The sequence below is a fragment of the Mesoplodon bidens genome (assembly GCF_964165515.1).
Source record: "Mesoplodon bidens genome assembly, chromosome: 13".
Classification (NCBI taxonomy): Eukaryota; Metazoa; Chordata; class Mammalia; order Artiodactyla; family Ziphiidae; genus Mesoplodon; species Mesoplodon bidens.
In genome coordinates, this window is record NC_138169.1 from 85,246,594 (window position 1) to 85,260,131 (window position 13,538).

Here is a 13,538-nt window from a genome sequence, read left to right on the forward strand (position 1 = left end):
CACTCAGTGGAAAACGAAAGGCCCTCAAAACACGCTGGATAAATCAGTCAACTGATTGCCACTGGCTAAGAGGACGTGCACAAATCTTCAGACACCAGAACAATAAATCTGGGACTTTCAAGGCAGCATCATACATATACATCAACAGACACATTTATTAGACAGAAACCAGGTACGTTAAGAAAAAAACAAACAAACAAACAAATTACCTTTATACAGCCATCAAAAATATTAGTTTTCCAAGAAAGGCCAACTTTTCCAATAAGAGGTAGGTGTTCTGTGCTATTTTTAAAATTTATCACACTGAGCTTCATATATTCATTTTCAATGTATCCTGAAAAGATCAAAGATTTTTAAAATTACTATATGCCAACCAATGCAGGGCAACAAGTCAAGATCCCTCAGACCTGCTGCTCTATAAAGGAAGCCTCGTGGAGCTAAGTACTGGGTTCAGGCGGGGAAGGAGACCCTGACACAGCTGACTCGGGCGTCTGGCTGAGGGCACCACTATATCCCCCTGCAGTCCTGAGACAGAGAAATGAGCTTGTCTCAATGGTGAGACGGGGAGATGCCTGGGGTGAACAGGACAGCACCCTGTCACCAATGGGGAGACTGCTACGAGGCAAGGGTTCCACTGATTTGATTAAGCAAACCGCTAGGAAAATGGGAAACCAGAGCTGTGGAACTTAAGAAAACAGAGGCCGGAAACTGCACAGAAAAAGGGCGTTAAACATGAGGGAGGGGAGAGACATCCAGAGAAAGGAGGGGTGAGAGCCAGTGAACATGGAAAGCAGTCAGGGAAGGAGCCCAGCGCGCGTCTTCGTAGGACCATATGAACAAGCAGAAATCCCACCACGTGCTGACCAAGAGCTGAGGCCAGAGCCCTGCCCTCCCTGGACAAACGCAGAGCTGCCCAGGAGCAGCCTCGCCACCCAGGGCTGTCACGGCCCAGGTGCACGCACGCCCGGGGGCCTGCAGGACGGCTGAGCCTCGTGCACCCACTTTAACGCATCCTGCAAAGGGGAGCATCACCCGTGACGATATCACAGGCCTTCACTTGCACGCAAGCTTTCTTCAGAGGCGACACCTGATCAAGGGTGAGATGTGAGTCATGGGCACAGCAGAGAAAGGAGAGCAGAGAAAGGCACATGCTCTCTGACCCCATGCTGCTTATTTCATGGGACAAAATAAAACCAAAACCAAGCTGCCCTGGGAGCCAGAGCCCCATTCTAGAAACTCTAGACAGTGTCCTCACAGAAGTGCCGCCAAAAGACCAGGACCAGGACATCAGCTCTGAGCGGGAGTCCCATTAGGCAGCGCAGCTCCAGCCCTGGAGGGCCTGTTAGCCAGTCTGGTCCGAGGACAGAGGCTGCCTAGGTTCCCTCCTCTGTGGCTGAGCACTCAGCAAGAACCGTGCAGCTTCTCAAGCGAGGCCTCGGAGGTGGCGAAGCGATGACATCCTGAACAGCAGATGTAGCTCTGCTCTGCCCTTTGTCACCACACAGCCACGTGCAGGACTGCTGGCTTGTCCTCAAGACATGGCAGAAAGTGGACCCCAAGGTACAAGAGCCAATAACAGCTCAACGGCAACTGTCTGAGTTGATAAACATGAAATCTCTGTAGGAAGCAAGGACTATTGCTACTCTGTCATCACCAGACATCCTCCCTGTAGAACAGCTAGATCACTGTGGTATCTTAAAAGGTCAGAGCTCTTCCCACTGACCCTGTGTAACTGCTTGCTTCTCTAAGACAGAACAAGGTGAAGCTCTCCGTACACGTAAGCAATCTGCACACAGAATGCATATGTGAAGGTGAATGCAAATAAAATAGGTCATTTTTTTGAGTATTTACTGTACACCAAGCATATGTTACATACTTTGTGTAGAGCAGCTTAAAAGAATACCTTAGAATAGTACTATTAATTAGACACTGCAATTCTCTGAGCTCACAGGTGAGAAAGCTACGCGCTGAGAGGTGAGCAGTGCCTTGCCCGAGGCCACGTGGTGGTCAGCGGCAGAAACGTGACCCAGACCTGTTCTGCGTCTGGAGTCAATGTTACAACAGATTAAAACAGATATGAACGTGGGGACACACGATCACCTATTGGTTTCAATACTAGCTGAGAATGTATAACGTAGATCTAGATTCTCATGGAGTTTTGTTTTCATTTTACTGCCAATAGAGAAAAATCTATGAATGCACAGACAGAGGCGCTGGGGAACCGTTTACGGCTCCCAAAACTGTTGCTGGTTTGCTCATGCTCACTACCTCCCGTTCCCAGCCCTCCCGTAACCGGGTCGTGGCTCCTTCCCTGAGACGCGCCCCTGCTCTCCTGGGTCAGAGTGAGCTGTGGGAGCAGGTAGAGAAGGGAAAACGCCTCTGACAGATGCAGGGGCGGAGGCCCAAGTCCTCGCACAGCAGGCACGGGCAGCACTCTGGGGTCGACTACTAGGTGTGACAGGGCGATGTTTTCATAAGAGAAGCCACAGTGTGTCACACGTATACAAACGCAGAGTCTAACCCTTCCAGAGAGTCTGTGAACTACTGTATCCTTATACATTCCTGTGCTGCTTAAACCATTCAGAGTAAATTCTGTTGTTGGAGACTCTAACTTTAACCTACCAATACGTGAGGCCATCCCCAAAACGCAGAGAAATACAACGCAAGGCTCACTACTCTTGGCTTCCCGCGACATGCACGCACAAGCACGGACTTCAGAGTCGTAAGGAGCTCGTTCCAAACCTGCCCAGGCATTTGCTAGAGGTATGACCACGGTCAAGCTCCAAGCCAAGCAAAATGAGACACAAACAGAGAGTACTTTATAAAGCTTTGTGATTATTGGAACAAGTAGTAAACATTAACGTTACAGGGTGAATTGTTATAAATGCCAGACTAAGGTTGCTAAGCACTTTAACGTATTATCTCAACCATAATACTCCATCTGAAGAGCAAAGCCCACTGCCAAGCAGAAAGATGTACCATGTTCATGGAATGCAAGACTCAACATGGTTAAGACATCCATTTACCCAAATTGAAATACAGACAACAGCCAATAACAGCTCAACGGCAACTGTCTGAGTTGATAAACATGAAATCTCTGTAGGAAGCGAGGACTATTGCTACTCTGTTATCACCAGACATCCTCCCTGTAGAACAATCCAAATCATAATCCCAGCAGGCATTTAATAAATAATTTACAAATAAATAATAAGATGTGACAGGCTGATTCACATGGAAATGCTAAAGACCTAAAATAGCCACACAATCTTGAAAAAAAGAAAAATAATTGACTTCAAGACTTACTATAGAGCTAAAGCAATCAAGACAGTGTGGTATTACTATAAAGATACACAAATAGATCAACAATACAGAACAGATAGGTCCAGAAATAGATCAACACTTTTACAAGCAACTGACTTTTGACGAAGGTATCAAAATAATTCAATGAGAAAAGAAAGCCTTTTCACAAATGGTGCGATAACAACTTGCTATTCAGATGGGAAAATAAAATGAACCTCAACCCTTACCTCATACTTCACACAAAAATTAATTAGGGATGGATCACAGACCTAAATGTAAAAGCTAAGACCATAATCCAGCTGGAAGAAAGAATATCTCCATAACCTGGAGTAGGAAAAGTTTTTAAGACAGAAAAAAGAAAATAATACCATAAAACAATAATAAATTAGATTTCATCAAAGTGAGAAACTTCTGATCACTAAAAGATACCACTAAGAAAATGAATAAGCAAGCCATAGACTGGGAAAAAATATTTTCCAAACATATATCTGACAAAGGACTGTTATCCAGAATATATAAAGAGCTTCTATGATTGAGAAATAAAGAAAAAATACTGATAAAAAAAAAAACACCACAAAAGGATTAAAGCCACTTCAAAAAAATATGCAAATGAACAATAAGCACGTGAAAAAGTACTCAGCACTATTGGCCATTAGGGAGAAACTACCACTACCATACACCAGATGAGCTAAAATTTAAAAGACTAATAACATCAATGGTTGCCCAGGATACGGAGCAACCAGAACACTCATACACAAATGATAGAGTGTAAAATGGTACAACAACTCTAAAAAAAAGAAGTTTGGCAATTTCTAATACATAAAAATTTCTTATACATAAAAAAAAAAGACTGGCAACTTTTAATCCATAATTAAACCTGCCCTAATTCGACTTCCCAGTCCTAGGTATTTAGTCAAGAGAAATGAAAACATACGCTCACAAAAAAAGACTTGCACAAGAAATCTATAGCAGCTTTATTCATAACAGCCCAAAACAAAAAACAACCCAAATTCCCTCTCTATCAACAGGAAAACTGGTGAGCAAATTCTGGTATACTCATTCAATGGAATACAGTTCATCAATAGCAGGAATGATTATCAACCTTGCATCAGTATAGATGCATCCCAGAGACGTTATGCTGAATGAAAGAATCTAGACACAAAAGAGTACATACGGTATGATCCCATTTATATGAAGTCCTAGAACTAGCAAAACTAATCTAATGTGGAAAAAATAAGAAAAATGTGTATGGGAGTTCTTGGACTATTCTTGTAATTTTTTCTAAGTTGGAAAGTATATCAGAAAGTTACAGAAAAAGCAGTGCTCAATAAAGGATAGTTGTTAGCTGTATCAACCTTCCTCCAAAGGCCCCTCTGCTTTCTTTGCACTGGCCCCTCTTTTCCTATCCAACCTATAACTCTGGGCATGGCCCACCTGCATCCTCAGATCTTCCTCGTCCCCCATTGCTTTAGGGAGTTTATCAGTCACCGCTGTGGCTGACAGCACCCTCCTACCTACATTATTCTCTTCCTTTCCTAAACCCCTGTACACTTTAACATTTAAATATATTGGACTGTTAGATCTGTTTCCTGAAATAATCTACCATCTTTGGGAATAAAGGTCATGTCTTCTGTGGCATATTAATGGCACTACTAATAACATTTCTCAGCTTTGATTAGAGTTCCTTTTGTGCATCATAAATAGAACACAGATAAAGTGGGAAGTAAAGAAAGTGGGGAGCAGAGATTGGTGACTGAATTTTCCTGAAGCAAAGAGAAAGAAGAGGGAAGGGGGTTCAGTTAGCTTAGAACTGCCTGAGGCAAGGACATCAGAGCACAAGTTAACTAAACAGAGAAGCTGAACGAGACAGAACCCTCTATCACCGTCTGGAGATCAACTCAGGGACACAAATAAATGGAACGGCCGTCAGGAGGCAACTCTCAGGTGTCTCTAAGTCTTGGATAGAGAGGTAGGAAGACCCTATAAACCTAAAAATAGTTGCCACAGAGCATTAACAATTTACAGCGGAGACCTGATGGGACAAAGTAATCATCAGTAACAAGATGGTATAATCATTAGACTCTAATGATCAGATAGAACTGGCACTAATTCTTAGGGAGAGAAAATCTTTAGTATCCCCCCATTCCCTGTTGGTTGTCTAATGTAAATCTGCCCTGGCATATACATGGCTTTTCTATTTCTCTCAGCTAATTATTTTCAGATACCTCTGTTATTTTCCAAACCCCTGATATACTTAAAATGTAAACAGTTAAATACAATCATAGATCAGGTCCCTGAACACGAGGAGGATCAGAGCTCCCTCTTCCACTTCCGTTTCTTCTGTAGGTTGCAAAAGGGAAATGAATTGGAGCTGTACTGGTGGGAGACTGGAAAAATAGAACTTCCAAATCTTTAGGACAACTTCTGTCCTCGGTTCCGGCTTGGATCCAAACAATGTCTGTCTTGGAAGACGTGACGACATCAATAAAATCTCCAATAATCTTCTGAGAAGCAGGGGCAGTGGTTGGGGGGGGGTCTCTACTTCTTTCATGTTAAGTAGGACTCCCACAGGCTACATTTTCTGGTGGTGTCATTCCTGATATTGGTGACAATTAACTTGATTTTAAAGAGAATAACTTGTGTATTTAGACGCCTTAAAACTTCACTGTTCATTAATTCAATAAGTGTTTGAAAATAGCTTTTTCTATTGCTGTATTTAAAAGTTCAGACTGGTACTTTCACAAGACTTGGTTCAATTTTCCTGCCTCTGGCCCAATTTTCTATCAGTCCACTCCATCTGAATATAATTATTTTTTCCTAGACTAGCCCTTCCAAAGATGTTTAAGGGGAAAGTATGTGGATGTTTGTTTTGGGCCCTCCAACGCCTGTTCTGCTTCTCTTGCTAAGAACAGTCCAGCATCCTCTGAGGAACACAGCCAGGTCGGTGCCCATGCTTCAGATGTGAGAAACCAGGCTCAGTCATGGAGCCCCATCCATCTGGCCACTAACTGAGTCAGGGGCGGTTCATGACCCGACCAGAGCCAGGGAGATGCTCTGAGACTTGTGGGCAGGCTGTGGGTGGAGCTTGGGAGCAAGACCTCGGCCTTGGATGTGGGATCTAGAGCTAGTTAGAGCTGCCCTGGGAGGAGGAAGTCCAACTCAGAACCCAGCGAAGCAAGAGTCATCGGAATGGTTGGGTTTCCCTGGTGGCGCAGTGGTTGAGAGTCTGCCTGCCGATGCAGGGGACACGGGTTCGTGCCCCGGTCCGGGAAGATCCCACATGCTGCGGAGCGGCTGGGCCCGTGAGCCATGGCCGCTGAGCCTGCGCATCCGGAGCCTGTGCTCTGCAACGGGAGAGGCCACAACAGTGAGAGGCCCGCGTACCGCAAAAAAAAAAAAAAAAAAAAAAAAGAGTTGTCGGAATGGGAGCGAGAAGGAGGGACGGAAGGCTGCTGGACACATCCAGTCCCACTGACATGAAACAAGCCCACCCGGCAACTGCACTGGGAAGAAGACCTACCTACCCCTGGGTTTTTCAACATGAATCCTTCTTGCTAAGCCAGCTTTAGGTTAGGTTTTCTAGGTAGAAAATTAGGTTCTAGGTAGCTTTCAAACAGAAAATAACTTTTCCATCTATACAGAAGCGTTTTTTTCTTTGAAAATAATTTTTGAATCAGAAAACATGAATACACTTATAAGTGGAAGAGGAGTTGATGGAAAACTGGTTTGAAATAATGAAGAGATAAGAGACCAAGGGCTAAATAAAGGTCCCAGAACAGGCAGGAGCAGATATATTTAGGAATGGAAACTGGAAAATCTTTTGGAAAGAGAGTGAGACATCTTTTTCTCTGAAATAGGAAAACAACAAGCCTACAAACAGACTGTGATACCGTGAAGACGTGCTGGCAGATGAGGGAGGAAGATCAGGAAGCACAGTAATTTTTCTTAGCACGGCGGGTAGTGAGCCTTGAGAACAAGGAAGATGAGTGTGACTGTATTTAAACAGCCTTTCTGCGAAATACAAGGCGGGACTAACAAGAGTTGATGAAAAGATTTCTGAGTAGCAACAAGGGATGAATTGAAATCTGACAGCCCCAGTGGACATGCATTTGTGACTTCCTGCAAGGAACTGCCGGGCATTCATGAAGTTAGACTCTCAAACAGAGTCAAGAGTCCGGAAATGCAAAAGAAGAGGAAAAGGGCTCATCACATAAAGGTTTGAGGCTCCTTCTCACAGGTCCTGTGTTACCGGCGGGGCTGGCTTCAGGGGCCACAACCTGTGTGGATACAAGGGGCCCCTCCTGGTTTAATGTACTACTGTCAGCAGTTTGAACTTAATAATTTTCTAAAGAGGAGCCCCGCGGTTTCATTTTGCAGTGGGTCCCACAAATCACATGGCCTCTTCTGCTTCAGGGCAAGGACCACTGACTCCCCGTGAGCACTGACATAAAACGTATGGAGATCAGGGTTCTCCTGCTCTGTGAACAGAATCTGTAATGCTGATTTTTTTCATGAGTCACCAAAAGTACAAAGCGGGAAAAAATGTACTAACAACCACTGATGAAGATGCTCTAAAGAATTATCTGGGGGCTTCCCTGGTGGCGCAGTGGTTGAGAGTCCGCCTGCCGATGCAGGGGACACGGGTTCGTGCCCCGATCCCGGAAGATCCCACATGCCGCGGAGCGGCTGGGCCCGCGAGCCATGGCCGCGGAGCCTGTGTGTCCGGAGCCTGTGCTCCGCAACGGGAGAGGCCACAGCAGTGAGAGGCCCGCGTACCGCAAAAAAAAAAAAAAAAAAAAAAAAAAAAAAAAAAAAAAAGAATTATCTGTTCTAATTTTTCTAGATAATCACCACCTAGAAAGTACTGTACTATTTCTAATGCCTTCCTGTTATCATAAGTGCTTAGAGAGGATAATCTGACCTAGAAACATAGAAAGTAGTTAGTATCAAGGGAACAAAAGAGGGAACAAAAAAGTATCTATTTTTGGAATCACAAAAATAAAAATGGGATAACATGCTATATACGAAAAGTATCTTAAACAAACACTAAAAACTTTAAAAGTAGAATTTCTTAAAGAGAGGTTATCTGGGCTAACCAGTGTCTGCTGCTCAAAAGTTGAACAACTCTACTTCTTTCATAGAATAAAAATAAGTTTCTCAGGTCCATAACTTCTTTCAAACCCCTCAATATTTTCTATTGTGTCTTACAGAGTAAGGCACTGAATATTTATCATTTAATCAGTACTTTAATGAAAAGCATATTGCAGAATCTCTATAGAAGATAGAACAAATCTAACAACAGATAATGGAAACGTAATCTAAACATATTCCTTCACAATGGCAGCACAAAAATGAGTTGAGAAAGGTGAAGGACCTACATAAGAAAACATTTCTCCTAAGGGCAGAGAAGGAAACTTAAAGAAATGGAGAGATCATCCAAAACCCTAAGTGAAAACACATCAATTCCTTTCAAATTAATGTCCACATTCAATACAAATCTGATCAAAATCCAAATAAGACATTTAACATCTGGCCAGGTGATTATTAATTATATCTAAAAGAATACATGGATGGAAATAACTGAGAAATGCTGCATGAAAGTTCACTAGTAAGAAATGTTACATCGGGGGAGGGACACATTTTCGTAACACAGTTCACAAGTAAAGCTTGAACTGCCTTCCTGCCTGGTGGAGATACAGTGAGAAGGGGTGCCAATCCTCAGCAGAGAGAAGGAGCCCGAAGCGGGAAAGGCACAGGAACCTGCAGGCTGCGTGTAATCTTTATGTTAATCAAAAGGAAGTGTGGGTTTAAAAGATGAAGAGAAATAATGTAAAGGAAACAAAGGTGAATATTCGCCTGATCTTGGCAAGTGAGTACTTTCCACGTGAAAAAATTTTGGAAGAAACAACAAGAAAGAAAGGACTGATTATGTACAATTAAAAACTTTGGAAGGATCCAAAGCAACATATACCAAATTAAAAGGCAAAAGACAAAATGGAGAAAACACTTGCAGCAAATATAACTCGTATAAATCTTGTAAATATTTAAAACAATGGAACCAATCAAACACAAACAGATGGAAATTCAATCAGGAGAGAAATGTAAAAACAAGACAACACTAGCACATGCCCACCTCCTGGAAGCACTCCTTACTTCCTCTTACTTCCTCACTTTAGTCCTCGGGGAACCTTACGTGGAAGGTTCTCATGCTACTCCACCATCACACACTTGTGACAGGTACTCCGGAATCTGGATCCTATGAAGACGCCCCTGAAATAGCCTACGGGATAGCTGCTACAGTAGCCACACACCTCTGCTACAGTCAACAGGCTTTTTTAAATAGCCAACCTAACATTCAACATTTGCAAATTTAAAACAATCAGATGTCATTTGCACCTCTCAAATCATCAAATATTTTTCAAATTAATGCTTATGATAGTAGTGCTATAATCATGAAAATGGAGACCTACGTGCCCAACAGAAGGAGAATGGGTCAATAAATCCTGATAAAACCAAACAATGGGTTGTCACACAACTTTTCAAAATCTAATTTTTCCAAAGAGTTCTACTTAGTGACATGGGGAAAAAGCAAGCACTGTTCACACAATGTGGTCCACAAATATAAATATAGCTACAGATTTGAAAATGGACCAAAATATAAACAAGAGTTGTCCTTGGGTGATTTTTATTTGCTTCTTTAGAAGTGTCCATATATTCAGAACTTTCAAATCCCATAATAAGAAAAAGACATTAGTTTTTAAATGCATTTTTATAACAACTCAAATAAATGACAGAAGCAGCATACCTTGTTACTTAAAACTTCTTTCCCTTTGCTTCTTTAACATCACTCTCCCTCTCAATACTGATAAAAAGAGTACAATCTGCTGTACTATGCAAAACCTTTTTCCCTCAGCTTCTGAAAGTTGGTAATAATTAGCCTGACACAAAGATAAAAAAATATGCATTCTTTTATACTTTGCACTGTTGATCATGCTCTTTTTCAAGCTCTATTAACACTTCAAAGACACAGCTGGACTACTTCCTGTCTGCTCTTCCACTGGGCAGCACCCATTCTCATCCTGAGACCCTCTATTCTTAGCAAGGCCTGCCTGCAGGGCTGGCCCTTGGCTGGGGTCCGGGGATGGATTCCAGGAGTGCTCCCACCTCGCCATCCCTCGCTGACAAGAGTGGGTCACCTGCCTGAACAGTCTGTACCAACAATGTGGTTCCTGCTGAGCACCTTTCCACCTGGGAGGCTGGAGTTTGGGCGAGCCAGGCAGCAGATGCCCACGTAACCAGCCTCCAAAAGAGCCCTGGGAGCTGAGTCTCCAACACACTTCTCGGGTAGGCAGCGTCTCGCAGGTGTCCTCACGACTCCTGTGTGACCGCACATCCTGGGAGGGGACCCTCGGAAGCCTGCACCTCCTTCCCCTAAACTTCACCCCTTGAGGCTTTTCCCCTCAACTGACTTTGCTCTGTACCCTTGGGCGGTAATAAATCTTAGCCGTTAATAAAACTATACCTTGAGACCTGTGAGTCCTCCCAACGGATCACTGAACCTCCCAGCAGATCCACTGGGTCTTGGGGACCCAATGCCAACAGTCTACCCACATTTGCAAAAGAACAGAAGTCATAATGTGCACAGGAAAACCCACAATGCACTTTAAGAAGCTTACTTCAAGTTTCCATTTACAAATTATTTCTCTTATAAATCCAATTCAGGTAACAAAATATGTCTTCACTTAAACTTCCTTTTAGCTTAATTTTAGTGGCAATACTCAAAGAAGCAAGTAGCAAACATGGACAGGCTCAGGAATCATGAATCTTCCTTTGAAAAAAAAAGGTAATACTGTTCCTTTTAAGAAAATTCTTAATGCAGCCATGACTCGTCAAAGTGACAGAACACATGAAAATACAAAGAGAAAACATCCCAGGTCCTTGGGGGGAGGAATATGACAAAGTTCCAAGGAGAAGCAGTCAAATAAACCTTTAGGGAAAGAAGAAAGGACCTGGATTCTCTGTATTCGCCATCAGCGGCGCTGAGAGGTAGGATATCCTCTCCCTGGACAGCGTCTGACTGAGGAGGAGGATGTCTAGAGCTCGAGCTCTGCATCGGCAAACTGGAGGACCAGGCAGAGCCGCCAGCACGGAGCCTGCTCCGACCCGAAAGGCAGACAAGGTGAACAGTACAGCAGGGCGTGGTGTCACCACGTGGGAGCTGAGCCCACCAGAGAAGTGTGGGAATTCACAGCCCAGAGGCGTTGGCTGTGGCCTCATAGCGCTGGCCAAGTGCAGGGTCCCAGGGTGCTCATCCCCCAAGGGCGAGCTCTGTGTCTCAGGGATCTCACTCCAGCTCCAAGAACTAACTAGGGTCTCTTGGTTTGATTTTAGTAACATGTATTGCAACTACAACAATAAAAATCCAAAGAACCCTGTAGCACAGTATATGTGACAGAGTTAATAAAATAGAACAGAGGGATATTTTATTCAGAGAAAATACTGTGACCAAGAGGCAGAGAGCATCAAATGGCCAGTACTCACTCTGCATGCTTCACTGGGGTTGCTCTGTATGAATATAAACATGGCGTGAATCTTCTGATTATCCGTATTCCCTGCATACGAACTGACTGCCCCGTCATTTCTGGAGGTCTTTTTAGCCCATCGTAGGCGAATTATTCTACACAATGCATTCTATACTACCGCTCTAAAGAAATATAAACATTTCCTCTAAAGGATGAAGGCATGCTCAGATTTATAGACATATCACGGTACAACTAATGAAAATAGCTACGAATTGCTATAAGTCCAATATTTAACAGAATACCTGACAAGAGAATCTGGAACTGCAAAAGATGTGCACGGTATCTTGGGCAGTTGCTGCTTCAATGATCCCATGCTTTCTCAGTCACTGTAGTTTTACTCTGTGTTTAACATTTGGTAAGACCAGTAGCCCTCTGATTATTTTCAGAATTTAATCAAGACCTGGATGGTGGTCACACAGTTGTTTGCCTTATGATAATTTGTTTTATGCATTTCTCCTTGTGTCATTTCACAATACAAAAAAAGTTTAACCACGCAGGTGGCTTCAGAGTTATGGGTAATGGTCTACTTCTTACACTGTGTGGCGGCTACATGGGTTTTTTAATTGTTTCTTTTTCTGTAGTCGAAACACATCATACAGAGAAAAGATGACACTACCTCACACTTAAAAATTTAAAACAAAAATTTTATCAACCATGCCATATTCATGTGTATTTCTAAATGGATTTTAGAGTCAACTTTGCAAGTTTCATAATAAATTCCCTTTGGGATTTTTTAATAGAACTGTAATGAATTTGTGGACTAAATTGGTACAGCCTCAAATGTTTTATTTAAAGATGGAATGCTGGAAGCGGTCCTACGAAATGACCAAACTCAGACCGTAAATGACCAAAATATCAATTACATCATATTTAAAGTTGTACCTTTCCGCTCCTTCGAGACCCCTCCTAACTGGGTCTGGCCCACTCCCCATTAACCCGTCTGAGTGCCACCACTAGTCGCTTTACGTCGGCCCCGGCCCCCCTTGGCCTGCCCCTCCTCAGATCCCTCCGGGAGCCCCTGGAGCCACCCTCCCCGGGGCCTGCGACCTGGCCTAGCAGGCTTCTCTGCACCCATCACGGAGGGCAGGCGACGCGCATGAGACGTGCACATCCACTGCCAGCACACCCCCTGCATCCGCCAGCAACTGTCAATGCACGCACCAGACACACAGATGGGCCTGGTCCCCTCTCCTTCCTGCCACTCCCCGTAGGCTGCCTCCTTAGAGCCAGGCGAGGAGGCTCCCAGCTCTAGGGACGTGATGATAGAACATTTATCCTTGATGGGGCACAGTGCCGTCATCCCCTCCTGCAATGACATCACTGGAATTTACTAAATATACCCCCTGGTACCACAAGAGAGTTTCTCAAAAACCGTAGCAGGCGTTTGAGTCTGTACTCCAGTGAAATGTGACAACTCTGATGGCAACGGCGCCCCCTGCTGACCCTCATCGCAGAACTACACGCAGAGGAAGCACATGAGTCTTGTGTGAAGTCTCAGGGTGAAAGTGTTCCTCACTGTGAAAACAACAGATGAAGGTAAATCATTCCCATAGAAGTTTCCTGGCCTCCTTCGCTTTACCTGACCTCCTGTGTGTCCTAACAACCATCTCAGCTTCTCAGGGGTGTGTCAGCACTCCAGCAGAGAAGGGCCCCACC

The 13,538-nt window shown here is 43.8% G+C and overlaps 1 protein-coding gene across 3 annotated transcripts in view; it reads right to left on the reverse strand.

Moving 5' to 3' along the window:
• Positions 1-13,538, reverse strand: part of FBXO15 (F-box protein 15) — a gene marked incomplete at its 5' end in the record, with an annotated part of 124,435 nt that overhangs the window by 82,455 nt on the left and 28,442 nt on the right. For all 3 annotated transcript variants that reach the window (XM_081253473.1, XM_081253474.1, XM_081253472.1), the window contains one exon: positions 210-334. In XM_081253473.1, the coding sequence (XP_081109599.1) occupies positions 210-334 (125 nt within the window). The remainder of the gene's footprint in view (positions 1-209; positions 335-13,538) is intronic.